The sequence below is a fragment of the Alligator mississippiensis genome, chromosome 7 (genome assembly GCF_030867095.1).
Source record: "Alligator mississippiensis isolate rAllMis1 chromosome 7, rAllMis1, whole genome shotgun sequence".
NCBI classification, from domain to species: domain Eukaryota; kingdom Metazoa; phylum Chordata; order Crocodylia; family Alligatoridae; genus Alligator; species Alligator mississippiensis.
In genome coordinates, this window is record NC_081830.1 from 10,866,787 (window position 1) to 10,893,864 (window position 27,078).

General features: G+C 48.2%; 1 protein-coding gene across 4 annotated transcripts in view; it reads right to left on the minus strand.

The window, feature by feature from the left end:
* Positions 1 to 5,972: 5,972 nt before the first annotated feature.
* The window catches only part of DBNL (drebrin like), a 28,114-nt gene continuing 7,008 nt past the window's right edge, over positions 5,973 to 27,078 (minus strand). For 2 of the 4 annotated variants that reach the window (XM_019481160.2, XM_059730551.1), the window contains 10 exons: positions 26,302 to 26,448; positions 22,695 to 22,772; positions 21,291 to 21,442; positions 18,049 to 18,103; positions 17,431 to 17,505; positions 16,805 to 16,910; positions 12,623 to 12,760; positions 10,492 to 10,613; positions 9,188 to 9,293; positions 5,973 to 8,321 (listed from right to left, as the gene is read on the minus strand). In XM_019481160.2, coding sequence (XP_019336705.1) covers positions 8,182 to 8,321; positions 9,188 to 9,293; positions 10,492 to 10,613; positions 12,623 to 12,760; positions 16,805 to 16,910; positions 17,431 to 17,505; positions 18,049 to 18,103; positions 21,291 to 21,442; positions 22,695 to 22,772; positions 26,302 to 26,448 — 1,119 coding nt within the window. In that variant the 3' untranslated portion in view covers positions 5,973 to 8,181. The remainder of the gene's footprint in view (positions 8,322 to 9,187; positions 9,294 to 10,491; positions 10,614 to 12,622; positions 12,761 to 16,804; positions 16,911 to 17,430; positions 17,506 to 18,048; positions 18,104 to 21,290; positions 21,443 to 22,694; positions 22,773 to 26,301; positions 26,449 to 27,078) is intronic. The other 2 variants (XM_059730548.1, XM_059730550.1) reach the window with 2 other exon arrangements.

Below are 27,078 nucleotides of genomic sequence, written 5' to 3' on the forward strand. Positions count from 1 at the left end.
GCTGGTGCAGGAGCTAGCTGAAAGCGTGCAGGGAGCGCTCCCACTCTGGATGCACACGGGGCTGGGGGACCACGTAGTGCGAGGGCTCAGACTGGCTCTTCTGGTCTTGGCTTCTCAATCTCCTCCATGCAATAGGGAAAATGTCACGGGGGGGGGGGGTTGCAAATCATGTGTCATCTTCCTGGAAAGGCTCGGGGGCTGGAGGAGCTGACTCTTGTGAGGAGGCAAGGGTGAGGAATGTAGCATCTTGTGTCCTGGAAGGAGACAGCAACAGACTAGGACAAGACAGAAATGTGCTTACTCTCTTTGAGATGGTGGTGCTGGCTGATACGGTGTGGCTGCAAGTCTTGCAACAGCTGGCGGTACTCCTAAATCCCCAGCTCGCAAAGTCTGGTGATTGCAGGGGAATGTCAGGCTTCCTTTTTCATATAAAATAGGTGCTTGGACTTCAGGGTAACGGGGCAATTCTGACAAGCTTGAAATCCAGAAAGACCCTGGATTACTAGTAGTACTAGTAGTAGTAGTAATCTTCTAAACTCCCACGCTAAATTAATTTTAGGCCAATCCTGTGGGCATCTTCATAAATGCAGTTTGCTCTTAGTGTTAGCCATGCTGTGTGCAGCATCCTTGCTTACGCCCAGGGGACCTGCCCTGCCTCTCAATTGCAGAGAGTGGGGCTGGAAGTGCGCACAACTGCAGTGCGCCGACCCTGGGCTACTTACACTAATTGAAATGGAGCCCACCTGGGAGAAGACTCATCCATTCCCCCTCTCTGCTGTCAGCACCCTGTCTGGCAGCTGGCTCCTGATCCCTCCTCCTCTGCTTCCCTGTCACTGCCACCCTTGAGGCCTATTGCTTGCTTGCTTGCTGGGTGGGTGCACACCCCATCCCAGCTCCTGAAATGTTAATGTCTGGGACCCTACAAGAGGCTAACTGAAGATGTCCGTGACTCAGGAAGCCAAGGGTTCAGGGCTGCTATATTGGGCAAAGGGGTCCTGCTCCTTTGAGGGAACAAAGGGGACCAACAATGCAGCCATTAAGCAGCTCCCAGGCTTCTTGTGCCTGGCTGGGCCGGAGGTCGTTCCCGTGGTTACATGGACTATGGGCGCCTTGTTTCCCGCTGGGGATTTCCATAAAAAACAAATGAAAAATAGGAACCTAAAAGGACTGTCATGGCAACTGGGAAGTGGAAGCCCCCACACCCCTTCCTTCCCACCCTGTGCCCACTCTGGGACAGGGCATCCTTCTGGGGCAAAGGAAGCAGGAAAACCCTGGGGGAGCGAGTGAGCAGGCCTATGGGAGAGTAAGGAGTGTGCAGGGGCTCGGGGAGGATAAGCAGGGCTATCCCTCTAGGGCAGGAACTCGTATAGGTCTCTTTGGGGTTGGGGGCAGAGCAGTGCTGGATTAGGGGGTCCAGGGCATACATGGAGATCTGGCCAGGCCTGAGAGCTCCTCCACACCCCCGCAAAAAAGACACCTCAGCAGAGCAGCCCTGGCTTTGGGCTGTCAGGGCCCCAGCTGCTTCTGGCACCAGCACTGAGCCAGGGTTTCCAGGCAGACAGGAATAAAGAAAGGGGCTTGGGTCATTTTTGTGGAGGCGGGGGCCTGGCCATGGGAGAGAACAGCTGCTGGGCCGTCTCCCTCACAGGCGTTTCCTTGCTGGCTTCTCCTTTCTCCCCACCCCGTATTTCTCATTCTCCTGCCCTCCTCACCCCAGGGCACCCCCATGGAGCTGTACTGCCTTGCATTGCAATTGCCCCTCATCTTCTAACCCCCCCCCAAGTTACAATAACCTTGCCAGGTACTGCCACCATAAATAGTAGCTAAAACCTGGGCCTCTTCCTGGTTTAAGCCTGCTAACAGGTTGGCTTGTACGAACATGAGCTCCACAGAGCTAAGCTGGTTTGAAATTGATTTATAAGTGTCATGTGCAGCCCTGGTGGTTTATCACTTGGTGGACAGAAGATCACACTTGTGGTTAAAGCAGAGCAGCCTTGGGTTTAAAGGCCTTCCCCTTAGAGAGGGAGAAGGTGACATGTGTGGGCTGGGGGGGGAGGGGAAAGCAAAGATGGCAAAAATAGTGGGAAAGGAAAGGAAAGGAAAGAGGCTGGGGGAAGCCATGGAGAGACAACTGTGTGGGGATGGCACTGAAGAGAGAAGGATTCAAAGGGATATGTGATGGCACAGAGATGGGGTGAAGGGGATACGATGCAGTGCTCGAGGCACTCGGTGAGCTGAAAGTGGGAGCTGAGGTAACAGGAGTGGGGGCAGGAAGGAGAAGGGGGTAAGGGGGCAGATGATGAGGATGGGGGTGGGGAAGGCAGGGTGGAGGTGGGCATGCGTGCTCACAGCCAGGGAGCTGAACAGTAATCTCCATTAGGTGACATTATGACAGTTTGGGATGCTGAAAGCCAGATCAAAATCTCCCAGCTGGGGGTTTGCGTAGGGAGAGAGACAATAATCACGCCTCTGCTTAAAGCGGCTCCAAAGCCCAGGGTCATCCCAGGGCAGGAGATCTGGGGCTGGAAATCTGTGGTGGGTGCTTTGGGGAGACTGATAGCACAGCTGCAGCAGGACACGGATCCCAGGGACAGAGCTGCCAGACAAAATGCTCTGGGACAGGAGGGAAAAACACACTCGAAAACCAGCTGATTGGGTGTTGTGCACAGAACTGTAGTGGTATCAATTGCAATGGGCTGTGTCAGGCCTCAGCTCCCACCCTTGCAGGCTCAGGCAGGCTGAGGGAGGACGCCACCTCCCTCCCAGCCAGCAGAAACAACCCTGCACTTTGCTGTGGGATTGCCATTAGCTTCCAGATGTTTGACTGGAGGGTAGCGGAGGTGGGGGGAGCCCCTGCCGGATTATGCCATTTCATCATTTTAAGAGGATTGCGGCCACATGCGCACTGGCCAGCCTACAGCAGGCATGGTTTGAAGCCTCTGCTGGAAGTTCATTTTGGGGGGGGACCTCACTGATGGGGAGCAGGGAAGCCATGCCATCTCTAAAGATACAACAGACAAGGTCCCCCCTCACAAGCACCCTACGTGGGGGCATGGAGGATGCAGCAGGATGAGGGTCTCAGTCATCACTGCCACAGCACCTTCGAGCCAGCGAGGCCATGGGGGACGAGTCCCCTTTGCTAGGGAGGCCTGCCACGGGGGCGCAGCCTGCCAGCTCCGTGCAGCCCTGCAGCACAGCAAAGGCAGAAGGGGGATGACAGGCGAGGGCACAGAGACATGAAATTTGCCTCACGGTGATTCTGTGCCTCTGCCAAGCCTTGTAGAGGCTATGAGGGCTGGGCTGGGGATCATATTAGGCCCTGCGGAGAAAAGACAAAATTTGCCTCCTCTCTGAATCAGGTCCTAAACTCCCACCATGCCCTTTGTCGAGCATGGAGAGAAAGACAGAGCAGCCCTCCAGTGGCAGGTTGAGCTGTTCCCACACGAGAGGCCTCTGTAACCCCATTGTTTTGACTTCCCTTGTAACATGAACAGAGCTGGACAGTTCTCAGAGCTGTGCTGTGTCTGCTACGGATAAGCAGGGGTCTTTGGGCTAGGAAACAGGACCTTCTTGCTGTGGCTAGAGTCCTGGAATAAAATAGTGCGAGGAAAGGCTGCAAAGACATTCAGCTCAGCCCAGCCCAGCCGCTCCTGAGCCCCAGCACTGCTATCAGACTGAACAGCCTCTCTGCTGATGGCAGAGGGTCCCCAGGGCGGAGAGCGACGGGACAGGGTGGAGGAAATTAAACGGTGGGCCAGCCTGAAATCCGATTATCCATCCCTCTCTCTGGCTGTCTGGCCCCCTTGAGTCTGCCTGACCTGGTTAATGTGATCCCACGCCAGATGCTGCCACCTCCACACGAGCTCACAAAACTGCCTGGATCTCATTTCCAAATCCAGCACTGGTGGAAGGGTTCAGGGACAGTCAGCTTGAGCCACTGCCCAAAGGCTGCCGGCTTCCCCAGAGAGCTGCTGGAGGGGTGGGGAGAGGCCAGGGCAGAGTAGGGCTAAGCCCTAATGGAGAAATGCCTCGGGGACCAGGAAAGCCATCCCAAGCACCCAGTCATGGTGAAGGGGTAGAAGCGCAGACTGGAAGGAGGAAAACAGGATAGTGCCAGGGCCTATACCAGGGTGAGAAATAACAAAACAACACTACAGCAAGGGAAAGCAGCTAAGCTTGCATGTGGACTCAAGGAGAAATGAACAACTAAAAGATTGCCCATGTCGTCTCCTCAGGAAAGGGACAGGGCTAATTCCCCCCACCAGTCTGAGGGGTTGCATCTGAAGTCTAGAGGATTTGATGAGACCAGCTGATGACTTGTTCCCTGGCTCTGCCATGCCTACTGTTCTGGGGCCCTCCAGTTAAGGAACAGGGTGGGGTGCAAGCTGACCTGCCACAGCTTCCCATGCACAGCTCTGCGCAGTTCAGCCACACGTGCATTAACACCCCTCTCCGTAGCCCAGGGGTGCCTTCTCTCACCGAGTAGCCAGACTGATCAACCCTCCTTATAGGGGGAAATCATGTTGGGCTGGGATGTGACACTATGCAGCACAGCAGTAGTTGGGTACCTTAGCTTACATAGCTGTGCATTAGTTTCAAGCCATCCCTCCCCATTCCTTTCTACACCTGCCTTCCCTTTTCTTCCTCCACCAACTCCTCTGTCCCCAGATAGTCTTCCTCTTAACCATTTCTCTCCTTGGAGTTTTAGGACCTCTCTCTTCCTCCTTGCCACCTTCTCCTCGGGGCAGCAAAATACAAAGTTAGTTGCTGGCTTCTGCCTGCTTGTGAACACACACAGCACAAGTGTTTTCAATTTCCCACCTCCCAACTCTGTGGAACAGCCCTTTTTCTAGTGGCCTCACTGGCTGCTCCAGCTTCCCACAGCAAATGGGCTGCACATTCCTCGACTAATTTATATCCAGCCCCGATAGCTTCCCCATGGCTTAGAAATGTATTTTATTACTGCTGTGCTCCCTTCTCTTTGAAAGCAGGCTGACTTGTTAATGAGAGACCTTTTCTCCATCACAGTCAGGGGAGGTATTCGGCCTCTTGCAAACACCCAGCCTTTCTCCTTCTGGTTCAAGATTTTTAGCATTGAACAGGTTCCTGCCGACCAGTTTATGGTGCAAACTTGTTTTCAGCACTGGGAGCCAGGCCCTTTTCAAGCGTTAGGAGCACGTGTACACATACATACCCCTGGATCAAAAAGTGATGTTCGCTGCAACTGATTCAAACCACAGAAGCACAGAAGTGGAGGAACGCCAACTGAGTCACCTCTCTCAGAATGAATTTCACAACTGCTCCATTTCCTTTCACACAACACATGCTGATCCTCTCTTATACCCCACATGCAAAGGGGCAGAGATACTGTTTTTCTCCCTTTCCTTCTTCCATTCTCTCCATGCTGTTCTGGTCAATGGCATGGCCTTTACGCATCACTACCTCACAAAATTCTTCCAAAACTCATTTCTTCCACACATACCAAGTGTGCTGCCAGGCTAATTATATAAACCCCTGTCTATTCTTCCTGGCTGTGGCACATTGGTAGCAGCTGTCTTCTATGGTGTGCAAGCACTTATCTTTGTGTCTTGTTCAGGGCTGAAAACACTTAGAAGCTATTGTTTGAAGGGACATTTTCCACTTTGAAATCTGAAAATATGTTTGCTTAATGTTTGGACAACAACAGCAGAACTAAGATCAGAGAAAGGAGTACTTCTAACATGTGCTCACATTGACAATACCCCAGGCCAAAACTTAACACATCATCCTTTTGCTGGTTTGAAAGGCTGCCATCAGGCTTTTTTTTTTTTTGTAAATAGGAGAAAAATAAAGTTGTGAAAAACAACAAGACTGACAGACTCGGGGCAAATGTAGAGGCTGAATACAAACAAATTTCCTACATTTACTAAGATTAAGAAATGCTGGACTATGAGCTAAACAGAACCAATCAAGGAAGATAAGGACAGTGCAAAGAAATTGAACCACTCTTTATTTCTGTCCTCATAGCAGAGAAAGATAGGGGTGGGAGAGAATAGGGACACCTACCCTCAAAGCTACTCTTACTAACAAAAATGGAACCACTGGATGAAAGGCATGTTAAAATGGGTCCAGGCTGGCACTCCATTCTGGTTTTACAATGGGGTCTCTGCAGCCGATAATCTAAGCGGGTGACCATTAATAACAACCATCTTGGCACTGGAGGACAGGAGTGGCAATAGGCTGAACACCTGGCTTAGAGACACCATGTCCAAGAAGAGCAGCTTAAATGCTTTCATGGCAGACACAGGAGCTCAGCATTGCGTATGTCCTAACACAGGAGCTTTTCCTGTCTAGCAATATGGAGCAGCTGCTTTCCATTGCAAGGGCATGAAAAGCAAAAATTCAAGCTCATCTCATTGCTAGCAACAGCAATCATGGTAATCTCTGGCCATCATCAGTTCTAGGAATGAACAAGCCCAGGGGGGTCATGCTCACAGCCATCACCCAGGAAAAGCCCTTTATTGTTCCGGTTAACACTCCCACGAGGGGAAAGGGAAGATGGTACAGAAAGGAAGATGAAGCTCACACAAATAAGTCCTCAAAGCCTGTCAAGGCTGGGAAATAAGGAGAGAGGAAGGAATGCAATGAATGGCTTCTGGAGCCCACAGGATTAGAAAGGCATAGAAAATGTCTTTGAACCCATCTGGCTGCAGCTGAGGTTGGACTCATGAGGGGATAGGAGACGGGATATTCTTACTGCAGCTGTGAGGAGAGGCAGCATCCAGGCCTGTCAGACCTGGGGAGAAATACTCCTCTCCAGCATCTTTCGAACCATGATCTTCAGGTTTTCCAACCCCTTCCCCCACCTTAGAAATCAGCCTCAATGAGGGAAACTTAGGGAAAAGGAGACAAGGCCAAGCAATCTAAGGGCCTAGATTGAACACAAAAAAGATGGAAAAAAAACAGTATTGATTGCTGTGGGGAAGGTGGGTTTCAATGAGAAACCTTCAGTTCTGCCATGCTCCATTTCCCACAAGAGTTCTCCTTCACACAGTACATTTCCCGAAATGGTTCCCTGTCCCAAACAGGGGGCTGTTGGGGTTGGAGAAAACAGCCTTAAAAATGGAGAAGAGAAATAATTTTTTTTTTTTTTACCTTAAGGAGGAAAAAACAAAAACCAAACAAACTCCCAAACGCTTAAGGCTTGATGGCTGCCTGGAAATTAAGAGGCGTCTCTGTTGCTTGTCCACAGTAAGGGACATATATTGATTAAAGGAAGTCTCTCCTAGCATGTATATTGGTCCTATATATTATATCCTATATCTAGCTAACTGGTGCTCCATGTATAGTGTTACACACTGCCCCAGCTACTTCCCTCAGAACAGCTGCAGGTACCTGCACACCTCCACCATGTTAGGCTGCTACAAGGATTCCTCTTTTCCATTCCTTCATAGCAGACATTAACACACAAATTCTTTCACAGTAGAAGGGAAATCACCTGTAAACATGAATCCACCGAGGCAGCAGGAAATGCAAGAGTCAGGGTTCTGTGAGCCATCTTGACTTGACTGCATGCCACCTGTGTAGCTATTCCGCTCAGCTTACGCATGTAATTTAAATCCACTTCACATAGCAAGACAGAGCAAGTGATCCATTAGAACAGAAACTCCTGCATTTCCCCTGCTTTTGGGTGTTCATCTTCACAGCATTAACTCTGTAGGGACAAAGAAGGATTCTGTCATTGTTCCCAGTGGAATGTCAAGTCAGAGCCTGTCCAATTAGCACTCCTAAAAGAATCTGGAAGTGGGGCTCCTTCCCTCTGAAGGCAATGATAGAAGAGGAGAGTCAGTTCCCTGAATGCTTGGGCATAAGCTGTTGTCCCTCCCTTGTTCCCCCAAAAGATGCATTTTTCAAAACACAAAATAACAATAGGTAAAGTGTTCTGCAAATTACTAATACCAGTTTCAAACTTTCACATTGAAGTACCAGCCCAGGCACAGTGAAAGGGGGGGTAGAGAAGAGGATGTGCTGGGTGGCTACTGCAGCTGTGATCAGCTCAGGCCATGGCACTTCTTTAGGAAAGCTGCACAATGGAAATATTGGAGAATCAAATCAGATCTGATCAAGCCATGTATGTGTTCATTTTAAAGGGGAAAAAGGGGGGGGGGGGGCTGCTCCCATCCTCACTCCCCAGCCACCCACTTATTCAATTAGTTCCACATAATTGGCAGGGAACATGCCAAAGTGGCCATCCGGACCATAGCCACGCCACCAGCCTTCATCGATCATCTCAATGTTGGTGATGATGTTCTCAGGGTCGAAGGAGATCTCAGTGTCATCAGCTGCGGTGGGACAGAACAGAGAAAAGTCAAAAAATAAAAATAAATGGCTGATTCCTCAAATAACTTGTTTAAAAAACAAAACACAACACCAAACACTACAACACAGTAACCTCACACCTCAGAGTCCTCTACTTCCCAATCCCCTTAGCTCCCTTCCAGCTGCCCTCACTCAGTTGGGTGCCCCATTTACCACAATGGCCAGGAAGATAAATCTGTTCTCTAAGAGGTCTGATTTTTTTTTTTTGGAATCAGTTATCAAACCACAGACTTGCCTGCTCCCTGATCCAGGCTATTACTTTGGGCTGCTTTCAAAGCTTAGATCTGGTTGCTCCAACCCTGTGGGACTCAATTTGTGTTGAGGTTTACACTAATAAAACACATGTATTGCAAGTAAAGCTTTCACAAGCATTTCACTATTATCAGGTGCAGTCAGCACAAGCTGATTAGGAAGAATAAAAGCAGGGACTTCCCACTCCCTGTTAGTTAACACTTACATTACAGTAGCCACTGCATGTATACTAGACAGCCACTTTTCAGAGCAGAACTACATGTTCAGGACAAAGGGAACCACAATACATCTGACTCAGCTTTTGTAACACTTTTCACCTCAAGGTATTGACAACATGAGGATTTGGCCTGATATGCTAAAAGCCAAAAGGAAAAGGGAGCCATGTGGTAGGAAATGGGAACAAGAGATGTGAAGGAGCAGAGGCAGAAGAGACAGGTTCAATGCTATTTTTTTAGCTGCGTGAGTGGTTTTTGGATAGAGGTTGCATGGAGGATAGAACTTTCAATAGCTCTTCACTGCACCGCTCATAAGGCTATGCTTTTACAGAAGGGGAAGAAAAATGCTAAATATATCATACCAGCTTGGTAGTCATAGAGTGCCCGGGCACATATTCCTTTCCCCTCCAGGTCCTGTGTCTGGTGGTACTGAGCAGTGTAGTCAAATTTGGCGCCATCAACCTGTTCCTTTACAAAGGATAGTGGAGTGGAACAAGAAAAAACAAACAAAACCACACGCACCATGAAACCAAAGGGAGTTGCTTTGGCACAACACCTAAGGGCATCTCATCCTATTCTCATAAACAAACTAAGTGGCTGCGACATAGATGATTACAGTCAGGTGGGTGGCAAATTGGCCTAAGGGGTCGCACCCAGAGAGTGGTGGTGGATGGGTCAGTATTGACCTGGAAAGATGTAGGCAGTGGGGTCCCCCCAAGGCTCAGTCCTTGGACCAGTGATATTCAATGTCTTCATCAGCTACTTGGATGAGAGTGTGGAGAGCACTCTGTCCAAATTCATGGATGACACCAAATTACGGGGGTAAAATAAACACACTAGTGGGAAGGGATCAAATCCAGGCAGACCTGGACAGGTTGGAAAAGTGGGCCAAAAAGAATAGGATGCAGTTCAACAAAGACAAATGCAAAGTACTGCATCTAGGGAGAAGGAATCACCAACATACCTATAGGATAGGGGAGGACCTTCTCAGCAGCAGAAGGGGTTCTTGGAGTCATAGTTGACCCCAAGATGAACATGAGTCATCAATGTGATGAAGTAATTAGCAGGGGGGGGGGTAGCAAGAAATAGGAGATGCTCTGTTTACCAGGACACCCCTTGAAATAATCAGGAACAACAGCCACAAACTGACAGAGCGCAGATTTAGGTTGGACATCAAGAAGAACTTCTTTACAGTACGGATTGCCAGAATCTGGAATGGGCTCCCAAGGGAGGTGGTGCTCTCCCCTACCTTGGGGGTCGTTAAGAGACTAGACAAGCACTCATCTGACCCCAGCGCTCTTTCCAGGCCCAAGGCAGGGGTTCAGACTCGACGATTTATTGAGGTCCCTTCTGACCCTAACAACTATGAAATACCTAAGGGGTGCTAGGGGCAGTCCTCCTCAGCCAGTCTGCAGTCAAACCAGCTGTTCCTAATCACCCCTGGACAGCACATATGGCTACTGTTCAATGGAGGAAACTGTCCCTATACATCTAAATTTAGAAGATGCCTTGAGGCTTTTATGGGAGCCCTCCCCCAAGCATAAGACAAGGCCATGCTGCATTGTGTTTTATTTCCATAGGAGATGCCAGATTTTCTCCCAGGTTTCTCCCACCTGCATCATGCAGGATGTTCTATCACCCCATTTGTATTTATACTACAACCCACCTGAGGGGGTTCTTCATAGACAGACTCATCTGGTGGTTCCTCGTATAAATCTTCCTCTTCCATTTGTGCCTGAGAAATGGGGACGCTTTGATGGTAACTGGTGTCCTGTCCAGCAGAGTCACCTGGAAGGATATGTAGAGTAATTCACCAAGTCAAACCAACTTTCCCCTCCCATCAGAACGGTACAGCATACATCTGTCCAAACTCACGGCTGAGACGACAATATACTATTAAAGGGTCATTTATCAACAGCAAGAAACCCACCCTACTCTCTACTTACAGTGACATGCTCTGCAAAGCCACCTCTAAGACCTGTAATGCCACACTTAATTTTCAGGTCTTTTCCCTTACTTGCATGCCCCTCCTCCCCCAAACTCTAGCTCCCTATGCTCCTTTCACTGGTTGGGAAATTACTTCCTTCTCTCCTGCTTCTGATGGGGGTCTGGTGAATGCAGGAATGAGTAACTTTGCAAAACGATTGTTTTAGACTTTTTCCCGCCCTCCCAATAAAGGGTAAAAGTGGGGGAAACTTAGACATGGATTCATAGGAGAGATGCAAGGAAAAGGGTGCCTTGGGGTTATGCTCAGTACTTAGTGGGCGGAGTAGAAGTTTTGAAGAGAGGTAGAAAAACTATCATCTATGCAACTTGGCTTTTTCAGCTTGCAGCATTAACTACTAAAAATGTTTAAAGGTTGGATTCAGCATCTACACGCAGGGTTGCAACTAGCTGCTACTTTTGTTAGCAGCAGCCTGGATCAATGATTCAGGTGAGGTTCAACACAGAAGACAGGAAAACACGTAAAACAGGAGATCACTTGGACCACAGCAGCCCCTACTGGTAAATGCCTGCTAACTACAACTTGCGCTGCGGGGATGATTCTTTGGGTTCATTTGAGTGAGGAGTATTACAAGGTGAAGACTAATTACTTCTGGGTTAAGCAGCTGCAAATTGAGAAAGGGTTGAGGGCTCAGGCTGATTTTCAATACTAACCCTTCAGGGCATTTTGTCCCATACTATTTTTTTGGCACCTTCCCTCTAAAAACTTCAGAGAAGCTTACAACAGACCCATTAAAATGTTTTGTTTGGTTGGGTTTTTGGAAAAAAAAAAATAGCACCTTGGAGTAATTCCCCTGGGTGTCATTTAACTATTATCAGGTGCAGCCAGCACAAGGTGATTAGGAAGAATAGAAACAGGAACTTCCCACTCCTTGTTAGTTAACACTTAACATTACAGTAGCCATTGCATGTTCAAAGTCCTGAACACCTGCTTGATTCAAGTGCTGTACAAAAAAAAGCCTCACCCAAACTTTATACACTGTGCTATTTAGATCATATTAAACACCCTTACATGGGAATAAATACTGTATACAATGCACAGGAGTTAATGTTCTTATGAGGGACTTTGTACACCCTGCATTTGTTCCTGAACAATGCATTAGCAGAGCTTTCAAGCAGATTATTCCCTTTGAACACAAAATGAGGGAAGAGAAGGAAAACCAGAGGAAGTGTCACCTGCATATTTTTACCTAATTTATGTTTTAACTTTTGCTGCCATGATCATGGGATTGCTTGTGTCTGCAAATACTATGCCTGGTACAATTTATAGGACTGAGCCTAGGAAGAAACACCCCAAGGCAAAGGACTGTCACACATTTGCAGAGTGCCCAGCACACTAGAACAGCTACATAAAACTGGGCCCTGAACACTGACCATCTGGGCAAACTATCCACTACTCAAATTTATATGATCAAGTGTTCTTTTCTCCAGGAAAGGCTTTTTAGCTCAGCAAAAGCTATTCACAAGCCTAACTGAGCATTCAGTTGGCATTTGAGTTATTGGTAAGCAAAGCAAGATGGGTTTGCTTCTGCTTCTCCATCATGAGTTGAAAACATCTTCTTTACCACTTCACCTGACCTGCAACATGAGGTAAAGCATACCAAGTGTCCAGCCTCAAGGCAAATTCTTCAAGATACTATGGGTCTGTGAAGATGGGATGGACCTGAAAGTTTTAACACCACCTTAAACATTAACTTGGATTAGAGTCAAAGCTCCAAACCCCAGCAGAGTCCATTGAGCACTGAGGTGGAAAAGCTTCCCCCTTATAGACATGGTATAAAACAGCAATATACCTGGCCCAGGCACTGAGGAGGCTGGAGGCATCTCCTGAACTGAAAATGGATGAGAGTCTTGCACAGCTGAATGGACTGGGGAAGGGGGAGTCTGGACAGGACTGCTCCCCTTCTGCAGGAAGGGGCTCCGTAGTTTGCCTGAGGAAGGAAGTCAGAAATACACAAGGTACTCCAAGCAAACAAGGTCTACTTGAGAGAGTGGGAAGAGTCTCCTTCCAACCTCTGTAGTTAACCCTTTCAAATATGCACTGCAGCAGCTGATTACCAAGGAGTGGTACTGCTCTGAGAAGTTCATGGGAAGAAAGTTTCATCCTTACTTGGATGAAACTCCCTCAGGCCTATAGATTCTACTGGCAAATGCATTCTTACTGCTTCCACTTCCCAGAGTCCTACTGAACCAGCAGAGCTTGGGCAAACCTATAGATACACCTTTAACAGAACTGCTTACTGAATTTTAAGCAATGGATGCCAATAGCAATGGGACTGCAGAGAGTGCTCATGAGGGGTCAAAGACAAGGGTCTAATCCATATTACAGGTCAATCATTTCCAAGGAGCAATGTAGGAAAAGGAAGGACTCATCCATTTTATTCTACTCTACCATTCAACTCTGAGTTCGATCCAGGTCTCTCATTAAGTCCTGAGCAAATCACTCCTACAAGCCTGTCTATCATAACACCAGAACTGTAGACATATAAAGCAAACTGGGGTGTCCCTAGCTCACCACAACATGAAGACACCACAGTACTAGGGCTCACAAAAATCTTTCTAAGTGATCAATCAATTACCAAACCACAAATGTACCTTGGGACCATGGGAGTAGAAGGGATCTCACAGGTCAGAGTCTAGCCCCTGGTCTGCAGACACCAACATTTCATGTGCACATTTTAAGACTGAGGAAGGTCAGTGAAGAGCCATTTCCTGCCATTTCTTCCACAGCTCAGAGCTTTCTGCAAGCATGTTTGAAGTTGAAGAACCTCAACCCATACAGGCACCAGTTAAAGCAAGTTTCAGTCTGTTCTCCAAACAGGTACTGTGACTATGTCACAGGAAACAATTAGATGAGTTGTTATATAATTGAAAACTTAAAATAGGTAGTGCTGAGTTCCTGACAAGTCCTGCCAGGCTTCCTCGTTCAGAGAACATACCACTTCTGGCGAGGGAAACACCAAGGCTGTCACCACATCTCCCGCTACCTCATTTCAGCACACAGGACAGACTGCTTAAAGAATGAAGCAGCTGGTCACTCACCATCACTGGTCAATTTGCAGCCCCTAGGCTTTAATTACTGCACCCCATCCAAACCTCCTCCATGAAAGGCTATTTCCTTCCTTGTGAGGCAATCTACAGCACCCACTGCCACCACACATTAGCATGACTTGCTTCTTCACAATACCCGTAAGAAAGGGGTATTCAAGGCAACAGTAGAGACATACAATCATAGAAGATTAGGGCTGGAAGGGACCTCAGGAGATTATCTGGTCCAACCCCCTGCTTAAAAGCAGGACCATTCCCAACGAGATTCCAGCCAAGGCTTTGTCGAGCTGGGTCTTAAGAGTCTCCAAGGATGGAGGTTCCCCACCTCTCTGGGTAACCTGTTCCAGTGTCTTACTACCCTCCTAGTGAAAGAGTTCTTCCTAATACCTAACCTAAACTTCCCTTGCAGCTTGAGACCATTGCTCCTTGTTTTGTCATCTGCCACCGCTGAGAACAGTCCAGCTACATCCTCTTTGTAACCACCTTTCAGGTAGTTGAAGGCTGCTATCAAATCTCCCCTCAGTCTCTCTCTTCTGCAGACTAAATAAGTCCAGGTCCCTCAGCCTCTCAGTCATGTGCCCCGGCCCCTGAACCATTTTCACTGCCCTCTGATGGATTCTTTCCAACTTGTCCACATTCTTTCTATAGTGGGGGGGCCCAAACTGGACACACTACTCCAGGTGTGGCCTTACCAATGCAGAATAGAGGGGAAATGATTACTTCCCTTGATCTGCTGGCAACATTTCTACTAATGCAGCCCAGTATGCTTTCTTAGTAACAAGGGCATACCGACTCATTCAGCTTATTGTCCACTGCAACCCCCAGGTCCTTTTCTGCAGAGCTGCTGCTTAGCCAGTTGGTCCCAAGCCTGTAGCAGTGCATGGGATTCTTCTGCCCTAAATGCAGGATTTTGAACTTGTCCTTGTTGAACCTGATGAGATTTCTTTTGGCCCAATCCCCTGATTTGTTCAGGTCTCTCTGAATCCTAGCCCTACCCTCCAGCATATTTACTACTCCCCCCAATCTTGGTGTCATCCACACATTTTCTGAGGGTGTACTCCATCCCATCTTCTAGTTCATTAATGAAGATACTGAACAAAATCAGCTCCTGGGCTGACCCTGGCACTCCACTAGATACTAGCTGCCAACTAGACAGAGCCATTGATCACTATCTATCGAGCCCAATGATCCAGCCAGCTTTCTATGCCCAACCCATGCTTCCTCAGCATGCTTGCAAGGATGCTATGGGAGACCATATCAAAAGACTTGATAAAGTCAAAGTATATTACTTCCACTGCTTTCCCCATATCCACAGAGCTAGTAATCTCATCATAGAAGGCAATCAGGTTGGTCAGGCATGATTTGCCAATGGTTAATCTATGCTGACTGTTCCTGATCACTTTTTCCAAGGGCTTAGAAATGGGTTCCTTAAAGATTTGCTCCATGATTTTTCCTGGGACTGAGGTGAAGGTCACTGGTCTGTAGCTCCCTGGATCCTTCTTCTTCCCTTTTTGAAATATGGGCACTATATTTACCCTTTTCCAATTCCCTGGGACCTTCCCCGATTGCCATGAGTTTTCAAAGATAATGGCCAGTGGCTCTGCAGTCACATCAGCTAACTCCCTCACCACCCTCAGATGCACTGCATCCAGCCCTGTGGACTTGTACACATCCAGCTTTTCTGAACAGTCCATAACTTGTTCTTTCACTACCAAGGGCTACTCTTGCCTTCTCCCCAAATTGTACTGCCCTGTGCAGTAGTCTGGGAGGTGACCTTGCCTACAAAGACTGAGGTAAGAAGAGGCATTATTTCAGCTTTTTCCTCATCATCTGTCACTAGGTTGCCTCCCCCATTCAGTAAGGGACTCGCATGTTCCTTGATCTTCCTCTTGTAACCGACATACTTGTAGAAACCCTTCTTGTTACCCTTCACGTCCCTTGCTAGCTGCAACTCCAGTTGCGCTTTGGCCTTCCTGAATTCATCCCTGTATGCCTGAGCAATGTTCTTATACTCCTCTCTATCTGTCATCTGTCCAAACTTCATATGTCTAGTTCAAGTCAGTTTTCCTTGTACCTCCCTCTCTAAAAATAGCATTGCTGGTTTTGGACTAGTAACCACTTCAATACAGTGGAGACAACATTTTCCATTGCTCCATTAAGGTCATGTCTACATAGGGAAGAATACTTGGAGTCGGTCAGAAAACAGGTTTCAAGCAGAACACCTATTCCACATCGACTCCCTGTATGAATTCTTAAATTTGTAAATCAGAGTAACTGAGGCCAAATTGGATTAATCCATTAGTAGAAGGGATTAAGCACTTCCAAAATAAGACCAGGAAAAGAATATCCACACAGAGCTCATCAAGTATAACTGCTTTGATGAGGCATTTATTTTTCCAACTCTTAGGTACCACACAATCTTGTTTCTTATGGGGTATGTTGACAACCGGTATTGAAGGCATACCCCAGGGTAGATGAATTACAGAAGTTGACTAGATCACCACATGGCTTTCTGCGTAGAATCAGATTTTAAAGCCAAAAAGCCACATGCAGGTATTAGTCACCAAGCATGGAAAAATCTCATCCTCTGCTGTTTAAGTCTGGCACAGCTGTTAGCAAGAGCCTTATACTGGGAAACATTGGCAAACAGTTCTAGACATTGCTCTGCCTATAGTGCAAGCCACAGAGGGTGCAATAAGAGTATTATCAGTACTTAGCTTGCTTAAGCAGGATCTCACTGCTGCTTTTAGGCATGCAACTTGAGTGCTATCCCAGACATGATGGCAAACCCTTCCGTATAATAACTCCAAGCTTTCTGCACATATGCATTTTTTCCTTATGCTCCGTTAACCTGGCACTGGAAAATACCTTCCCCAGGAGGCACCATAACTCTTCAGTCTAGGAGCCAATCTAACCCCACTTCATACCTGGCTGAGAACAGACAGCCGTTGTTTCTGCAGACATGGACCTTTCCTTCTGCCGGAAGATGTCCCGTGGGTTCACAGATCTTTGTGCTATAAGTGATGCTGCTTCCTGTGATGGAAGAAGGGCACATACCTTAATCCAGTTGAAACAAAGTTATCTATCCAAATGGAAGCATGGGACAGTATGAAGACTGAGAAGCAATTTAGTCTCATGCCTGTACAATGCAAGAGGATGTTTTGAGATCAGAGTGTAATAATAAGCAGTCATGCAACACCCTAGGATCACTCAGTGTTACTGATTCCTCTTCCCTGGAGTAGCTAGGGAGGACAAAAACAGCCCTAGAAAGATTGTTCCTTCCCGCAAGAAGATAGCAGTCTGTATTCCAAGCCCCAAAGAGGACAGCCAGTTTAAATCACTGTTATGGCCCAGATGAAGGAGGCTTTTGAGAAAATAGATTAAGGTGGCAGGATGCAAAGTATTTACAACACAGTGGTGCCAAGACTCGAGTTACAGCACATGTAGAAGTGGCAAGAAAAGCATGCTTTGCATAACAGTTCCCATGACCACAGCTTAGTGTCTGCCGATAGGCACCAACAGTAGATGCATCTGAGCTTCCTCCCTCACCTACCTGAGCTTTCTCCACAGACTCGCTCCTTCGGAAACCCCTCCTTTGCCTGGCCTCGTACTCTTCTTCCTGCTCCTTCTGCAGCATGAGACAACCCCTTTACCCTCACAGCAAGTCACATAGCTAGTCAGGAACCCCTTGCTCGATTTCTACGGCCAAAGCCCCCTACCTCTAAGAAAACTTGGCTTCTTCCAACCCCAGAGGCATGGGAACAAGGGACAGACACTGAAAGCATGCAGGACAGTAAACAGCCGACCAGGAAAGTTCTGGAGAAAGAGGCTACACCTCCCACAGCACCCTATGGGAAATGTTTTGACCAAGCCAGTCTGTCAAAGCTCCTAATCAAGTGGGAGTGCTGGAGGGAGTGGCATCAGTTACATTCCCGACTCCTAGCCCCATCATGCATGACAACTCAGTATCATCAGTGTAACCTGGAGAGAAACCATGTTCCCAATAGCACCAGGGCTGGTGCCTGTATCTGGAGCTCCCACCAGTGCAGTCCATACAATATTACTCTAGGACAACCCAACTGGTGGGGGGGGGGGGGGTCGAGGTTCTCCCTGCATTTCTGCAAGTTTCATTTGTAACAGGCCATGGGAATCAGTGATCCTCAAAACTCACCCATTGCTGCTTCTCCTTGTCTCTGTTCTGCACTTCCTGCTGCTGCTGGAATTTCCTGCAGTTATCAAATGACAGACTGTGGTTAAACAAAAACCAGGCTGAACAGTTCCCTCCCTCTCCAGAGCCAAGAAGCCCAGCTGGCCTGGATTCTCTAGCTCACTGCTGCTGGGCCCTAGCCACAGACAGCCTAGCTGCGGGATACTGACAAACCGGTCATGGCAAGTCACGCCTGACCAACCTGATTGCCTTCTATGATGAGGTGACTGGCTCTGTGGACATGGAAAGACCAGTGGATGTGATATATCTTGATTTTAGCAAAGCTTTTGATACAGTCTCCCACATCATTCTCCTGGGCAAGTCAAGGCAGTTTGCAATGGACTGCAAGGTGGATAGAAAACTGGCTGGAGCATTGGGCTCAGAGGGTAGTAATCAATGGGTCGATGTCTAGCTGGCAGCCAGTATCAAGTGGAGTGCCCCAGGGGTAGGTCCTGGGGCTGGTTTTGTTCAAGGTCTTCATCAACCTGGAAGATGGCATAGAGCGCACCTTCAGCAAGTTCGCAGATGACACCAAGATAGGGGGAGTAGTAGATAAGCTGGAGGGTAGGGCTAGGATTCAGAGTGACCTAGACAAGTTGGAGGATTGGGCCAAAAGAAATCTCATGAGGTTCAGCACGGGCAAGTGCAAAGTCCTGCACTTAGGATGGAACAATCCCATGCACCAGTACAGGCTGGGGCTGACTGGCTGGGCAGCAGCTCTGCAGAAAAGGCCCTGGAAGTTACAGTGGACAGTAAGCTGAATATGAGCCAGCAGTGTGCCCTTGTTACCAAGAAGGCTAATGGCACTCTGGGTTGCATTGGTAGGTGTGTTGCCATCAGGGCAAGAGAAGTGATTATTCTTTTTTATTCAGCATTGGCGAGGCCACATTTGGAGTATTGTGTTCAGTTTTGGCCCCCCACCACAGAAAGGATGTGGACAAAATTGGAAACAAACCAGTGGAGAGCAACAAAAATGGTGAGGGGTCTGGGGTACATGACTTACGAGGACAGGCTGAGGGAACTGGGCTTTAGTCTAAAGAAGTGGAAACTGAGAAGGGATTTAATAGCAGCCTTCAACTATCAGAAAGCGGAGGGGAGCGGGGTGTTGAAAGAGGATGGAGCTAGACTGTTCTCGGTGGTGACAGATGACAGAACAAGGAGCAATGGTCCCAAGCTGCAAGGGAAGCTTAGGTTAGGTATTAGGAAGAATTGTCTCATTAGGAGGGTAGTAAAACACTGGAACATGTTACCTAGAGAGGTGGTAGAAACTCCACTCCTGGAAGTTTAAGACCTGGCTAGACAAAGCTTTGGCTGAGATGATCTAGTTGGGGATGGTCCTTCCTTTAGGAGGGGGTTGAACTAGATGATTTCCTGAGGTCCCTTCCAACCCTAATTTTCTATTATTCTATACTGCTCTGTCCACCGTGATGCAGAACTACAGTTCCACACTGGCAGTCTGAGGTTTTAGAGAACCTCTTCCCAATAATACAAACAAGCCTTTCTTTGCCAAGCAGTAGACCCCCAGCCCAGACTCTTGTGGCACTCCTAAATCATGAACACCTTCTTGCCAGAAGGAAAGGGCACCTTTAAGAGGTTTAAAACCTGCCCCAAATCACACTGTGACCTCATACTAAAAGGTTTAATGGTGAAGAATGCTATTAGGTTCTCCGCACAGAGGCCAGGGAAAAAGGAAGGAAATAGTTGCATGCCCAACCTCAACCTCAGCTACTTTTCTTTCACTGCCCACAGGGCCCTTAGCCACCCCCTCATGTTTACCATCCAGGAAGTCAAACTCCAGGCCTAGTTAATGGGTTGTAAATTTTCACGGGATGTTTTGTATTAGGGTGTATCACTGAAGTGAGAGGGAGGGTCAAACCAACGATGGCTGAAAAAGCATTCATTGTAGCATTTAGGAAGCTACCTGTGCATTCAAGATCTGTGGTGTCAGCCCTGGTTCTGGACTTGGAAGTTGCTTCTAATTACCCATGTGAGGTATGCATGAGGTTGGATGTTGGGGTAGTACTTGGAAAGGCAATGGTTCATGGAGGGCTGTGACCCTATACACCCCTTATCCGCTGAGCCATCTTCTATTATAGGGGTCTGCAGCCTGTCATGCTAACATACTCAGCATGCATAGAAGCACAGCAGAGCCATGCAGAGAAAGAGGAGAATGGCATAGAGAGTGCAAGAAGTGCACCACATGGGAACCATCTTTTGTGCCTGTGCTCTGTAACAATACTGGTGGTGGCAGTGGACAAGGAGCTGTAGTCCTCGGAGGAAAATGTGAGTGTTGCAGTCATACTGCAGGTCCAGTAAGTTCTGTCAGGGGGGCTCTAAGAGAAAGCAGCTCCCCTAGGCAGAGGCACAGACTGCCCAGACATGTCCCTACTCCTGGCTGGGGACAGGACCACATGAAGACTCACAGGTGAAGCTGCTCAATGGTCAGAGCTTGTTACGTACCACTGAGGCAGCAGCTTTGCCATCTGGGACCTTCCAGTGAATTGCCAAAGCAGTAATCCCATTCAACAGCTCACCAGGCCCTTCAGATCAGGTGTTACAATTTGAACTCTGCTCTCAGAAACCTTTAGACAGGTTAATGCTGTACTGCTGCTCTGTACATTGCTGTACTGCTCCCAATGCAACTACTGGATGTTGGCATTATGGAGAAGCTTGGCACATTGGTGCAACCGGAAGGACCCTCCAATGCAATTGGAGACCTGTGGATTGAGGGTACGTTGTATATTTGTCCCAAGAGCAAGTGTGTGGTGGTGAACAGCATGAGCACACAGGAGCAGGGGCAGAGACCAGGCTGGACAAGAACCACCGCCTGAATAGAGACTTCCTGGAATTGCACTGTCAGGAAATGCACTTGAGAAACTGAACTGAAAGCAAATGCTACTGTGCACGCACACAGAGCAAATCTGCAACTCCCTGGGACCAGCTCAGCCAAGCTGGTTTGTCTCCTAGCCAACAGCAATGGGGGAAGCCAGGGCTGATGGGCAGGAGACACTGAAGCCTGAGTGGGACGGGCAATGGAACAGTCTCTCAAGGTCAGGTTGAGTTGGTTATATATTCTGCAGCCCTCCCAAGCAGTATTGTCAGCCTAACTGCACCTTGGGCTGTAAAGAACAAAAGCAGAACAGAAACAGCTCCAAGGAGGAAGCTGGAAAGCTATTAGAGTTTCACTGGACAAAGAAGAGACTCACTTCTGAGCATCGATCTCACTGGCTCGCTCCTTAAACCTCTGCTCGCGCCCAGCTGCTTCCTGCAGCTCCCGCTCCCGGCGCTCTCTCTCTAGCTGCTGGCGCTCCTCTTCTGCTCGCCTCTTCTCCTCTAGCCGCCGGTTCTCTTCATCTTTCTGTGGGAAGGAAAAAGACCCCATACCAGCTTTGGTTTAATGTCAAATGAACATGGACGAGTGTGACCCCATCTCTGCACCTCTTGTCATGTCAAATGGCAACAGCACTTTCTCCCAGATTGCCCTGCTTTTGTTAGGTCAGCATCTAAATGAGGAGCCACAGGGCTTGGATCAGACTAGGACAGGAAGGCATGGAGCACTTTGAGGAGCACATTTCCTTTGTAACATTCCTTCTCTTCAAGGGCACCTGCTCAAGTCTGCTTGTTCAGTTCAGGGACCCTAAGGACATATCAGGTTCTTTGCTGCCAGATGCAGCACACCCACTTGCACCTTCTGAAGCCATCCAGGACAGAGTTCACTGTCTGATTAGATATGACTCCGGCTACAGCCAACTCATGGCCTCCACTGCTTCTCAGCATCTAGAGTGGAGACCGATACCTGGAATAGCTCCAAGTGACCACAGCCACCTGGCCGATTGAGAAACAGAACCCAAGAGTCCTCTGCTCTATGCACTGGGTCCCTGCCAAGAAATCTCCATGGGATTAACCCTAGTAACTGAAGACAAACCTCCCAGTTCATCAGCACAACCTTCCACAATAGCTATGTTCGACTGCAGCCATGAACTGGCTGCCTTCACAGGAGACTAGAAGGGAAGATAACGTCACAAAGATCAGCCTGCTCAGAATCCAATGCCAGCCTCCCTTAGCTTCCTCTCAAAGCTCTTTCCACAAAAGTTAGACTAGCAAGCTAGTCATCTCTGACACTGGGAAAAGCAAAGCTATTAGCAATTAAGCACTGGGACGCTTCCATATCCAGAGGTAGTACTGCACAGAATTCACCTAGAGTGGCATGGCCGGACAATAACCCAGATAGAAGTTGGCTTAGATTCAGAAATGCCCAAGGCTCCTGCCTTTTCTCAAAACACAAGAAATCTATTTCCAACCCACACGTGCCTGTATTTGGGTTCACACTGCATACAAGGACTCTTCTGTACAGATCCAAAAAGGGACTTTGTAAGGAGATAACTAGAGGACCCAGATTGCTACTAAGACCTTTTCTAGTCACTTCTGTTGATTGTGAGCCATCAGCCCCAGCAGAAACAGTCCTCCCCATGCCTTTAGTCTGGTCAACACTGGGCAAGAAATGCAGCCTCCAGGAGAAGGCAGGCCAGAGGCAAGCGGAGAACAACCGAGATAAAAATCCAAGCCCCTGAGCCCAATCCAGCCTCACCTCAGTGATCAAAACAACTCACCTCTGCTTTGGCCCAGAAGTTGTCTTTATTGACTCTCTTGATTTCAGACATTGCATTTGTCTTCTGGTACACGGAGCCCTAGAGGAAAGTAACAAGACATATACAGCTGATACAGCCTCTGTATACTGGGAAACTGGTGCTCGGTGACTAGCAGCAGACTGGCAACCCTGCCCAGTGCCACTCTTTCAGACTCCTGCCTGGTCACCTACTGGTACAAGCTGCACAACAGAATGATGAAGCACCTGCAACAGGCTCAGTTCTCCCAACAGCAGACAGGCACCCAAGAAGGGAGTCCAGCGGTTTATAAAAACCACGTAATAGCCCTGACAAGCCAGAGGCTGAAGACTGGCCCAGATAAGGAGACAGGAAATGATCATAGAATCATAGAAGTAGGGTCGGAAGGGACCTTGTAGATCTTCAAGTCCAACCCCCTGCCTGGGGAGGAGGAAAACCGGGCTCAAATGACCCCAGCCAGGTAGGCATCAAGCCGCTTCTTAAAGATCCCCAGGGTAGGAGTCAGCACCACTTCCCTTGGAAGTTGGTTCCAGGTCCTAGCCACCCTAACTGTGAAGTAGTTCTTACAAATGTCTAATCTAAAGCTACTCTCCAACAACTTGTGGCCGTTATACCTTGTTATCCCAGGGGGTGCTGGGGGAAACAAGGTCTCCTCCAAACCCTTCTGGTCCCCCCTAGTGAGTTTATAGATGGTCACCAGGTCCCCCCTCAGCCTTCTCTTGTGAAAGTTGAACAGGTTCAGGTCCCGTAGCTTCTCATTGTAGGGTTTGCCCTACTGTACTTGGATCATGCAGGTGGCCTTCCTCTGGACCCTCTCAATGTTGTCTACATCCCTCTTGAAGTGGGGTGCCCAGAACTGGACACAGTACTCCAGCTGTGGCCTGACCAGTGTCGCGTAGAGGGGGAGGATCACCTCCTTGGACCTACTCGGGATGCACCTGTGGATGCATGATAAGGTCCGGTTAGCCCTGCTGACCGTGACCTCGCATTGACTCCAAGATGAACATGGGCCGACAATGATGATTCCAAGATCCCTTTCTGCCTCCATGCTCTCAAGAAGGGAGTTTCCCATCTTATAAGTGTGCTGCTGGTTACTACTGCCCAAGTGCAGCACCCTGCACTCGTCAGTATTGAAACGCATCCTGTTTAGACTGGGGTCATTTGAGCCCAATTTTCCTCCTGCCCAGGCAGGGGGTTGGACTTGAAGACTACTAGGTCCCTTCCGACCTGGATAGATTAGTAGGACCTTGTAGATCTTCAGCCAGGTAGGCATCAAGCCGCTTCTTAAAGACCCCCAGGGTAGGAGTCAGCACCACTTCCCTTGGAAGTTGGTTCCAGATCCTAGCCGTCCTGACTGTGAAGTAGGTCTATAGTAGTCTTTCCCTCCCTACTAACGTGCCCACCTCACCCCAAATTTTGGTATCATCAGCAAATTTGAACAGGTTGCTTTTCACCCCGTCGTCCAAATCGCTGATAAAGAAATTGAACAGTGCGGGCCCAAGGACCGAGCCCCGGGGGACTCCGCTGCCCCACTTCCCCCCAGGTCGAATATGACCTGTCCACCACCACCCTCTGAGTAGGACCCTTTAGCCAATTAGCAATCCATCTGACCACGTAGGCATCGATGCCACAGTCGCCTAGTTTTTTAATGAGGATGGGGTGGTCGACAGTGTCAAAGGCCTTGCTGAAGTCCAGAAAGACTACATGCACGGTGACACCTGCATCCAATGCTTTTGTGACCTGATCGTAAAAGGCAATCAGGTTGGTCTGACATGACCTGCCCCTAATGAAACCGTGCTGGTTGTCCTTGAGCATCATCCCCGATGCCGGCCCATCACAGATGTGCTCCTTGATGATCTTCTCAAAGAGTTTCCCCAGGACTGAGGTAAGACTGACAGGCCTATAGTTGCCCATCATCTGCAACTTGCATTTCATCTACGTAAAAATGATCGAACGAGGGGGAGAAACTGCCCAAAAGGAAGAGGTCAGAAAGCAAATTACATATACACTCCTCAGATTGAGTTGTCATCTATATTTAGACAGACCAAGCCCATCCCATGTGATGGGAGCTGTAGAATCAAGTGCTAACCTTAAAATAAGCCCTCAACACCAAGAGAAAGGGGGGAAAAAAGATACAGATATGAAGAAATAGTATTAAGAGAAGGGTTCGGAAGGTTATGTACCACTTAGTGCCTAAGCAAGGCATTAGGGTCAGACTGTTACCTACCTTAAAGTGTCTTTAACCAAGGTGTCACAGCATCTACAGGTGTGCAGAGGTCCCTTTCAAGGGTGCTTTTGTGCAGCTCAACGTTAGCACTATTAGGTGTGCAAACCTGATCCATAAGATACACCCAGGGATCTCAAACAGGAATCTATTGTGTCAAAAACATTCTGACCTGCTAGGGGCTCTGAATTCTTTGCAACAGAACTGTGCTATTTTCCTGTAGTCAAAAAAAGCAAGTGAAACCAAAAGCTGGCATTGAGGGGTGCCTTGAGCCTCAAGAAGATTGAGAAGCACTGGTCTGTATCATTTACGGTGTTTTGATGGCTCTTGTAGTATGCCATATGCAAGGCCTGGTCTGGAAACTAAAGTGCTGTTGTGCAAGACTTCTGCATGTTCATTTGGTCTTTGTGCTGCATCAGCAGCAAAGAAAAACCTTTCAACATTTTTTCTACAAGAGGCATTAGGCATCCTTAACCCAAGGAAGCCAAAAACCTTTTGGCCAAGCCATACACTTGGTATATAGGAGATCTCGGGTCAAGTTCCAAAGAGTCCTTGCTCTGAAATCCAAAGCAGCTGCTCCAACCAGGGTAGTGGCTAGCTGGTTTTGGAGACAGAGACAGCCGGCTAAGAAATTGCAATCCTAGCCTCAAAAAAACCTTTTCAATATCACCACTGAAACACTTCAACAGAAAAAAAGGACTGCTGACATGTGCTTACCAACTCTGCTGCGAGCATTTAAAAAGCAATTAGTTTCAATTTACAATGAACTTGTGGCTGCATTAGTTGCCATTATTCATTAACCTTCAATTTTGCCACTGCTCATGGACATGTGGACTCAAGCTTCACGCAAGGGGCACTCTATACTTTCACGTGTTGTGGTAGAGACTGGAGCCACATGGATTATTTGACTTACTTTTTCCTTGGTGGGGCAGGAGAAGATAGGAACAACCATGTCATAAGTCCATACCTGCCCTTCACCACTCATGGGGTAGAACATTTCCACACCACCCATATTGTTTAAACATTACGAAGACCACCTCTCTCCCATCTCCACTCGTGGCCCTGATGAAGGACAGGAGTTACTTTGTCTAACAAAATGTTTAAGCCCACCTGAAGCAGAAGCTGGTCTCCTATTATGTCCCACACCAGTCAGTCATCAGCTCCAGAGAAGACAACACCACACAGAAAGGTCTTGGGGAGTACCACAACTAGTAAGACCAAGAGCACCAGCTTCTCCACTCATTCCATCACAGCAAGAACAGGGTTATACCAAGCACTCCAGCAGCTCACTCCACTGCCCAGCTGAATTAGTTCCCCAACCCTGGAGCCCTGGCTCTGTGCGATCCATCTGTCTCCTGGGAAACTCACCACTGGAGCTTGCGGGCCCGAGTCCTGGAACTTGCTAGGTTCTCTATGGAAGTTGTAGTTTGCGCCAGAAGCCTTCGCAACCTTCTCCATGATGGACTCAGGTTCCACATCCTCTTCTGCCCGAGCATTAATGGTTACATGAGCACCCTAGAAAGAAGCAGCAACACCACTGGAACATGTCACAAAGTATCCCACAGCAGCAAGGGAATTGGGCTGGCAAGATCATCATCTTGAGAGGGGAGATGTTTCTGAGACAGGCAGCTCTATCCATTCACTTGCAGTGGCTGTGTACAAGGACAGACACAGCCATTAGGAACTGCCCAGAGGGAGGTTTGGCTAGAGGGAAGCTTTAATTAGCACATCCAACTGGCCCGTCAGTCACCTTACTTTAGCTCCCGATGTGTCCAAGCTCACCTTTTTGCTTGAGAGACCTGAGTTGGGACCTAGCTGAAGACTCCACATGCCACCTTAACATAGGACAGCAAGTATAAAGGGAGCAGACTGAAATAAATAGCCACACATCTTCTGGGATTCTGGCCCTCTAAACTCCTTTAAGTAATGCCCTGATTTATTAAATGGCTCCTCATTTGTCTACTATGATAGAAAACAAGCAGCTTAAACTATTAGCTCATACAATGCACCCTAAAGGCTAGTCCTATAATCTGATACTTAAATAACAAGATTAGAGAGAGAGGGTATTGGCAGCCTCTCCTTCCTGTGTGGTCTCTTAACTTTCCATTGCTTTTTAACAGTGGAAGGTTACTATGCCAAAAGCCC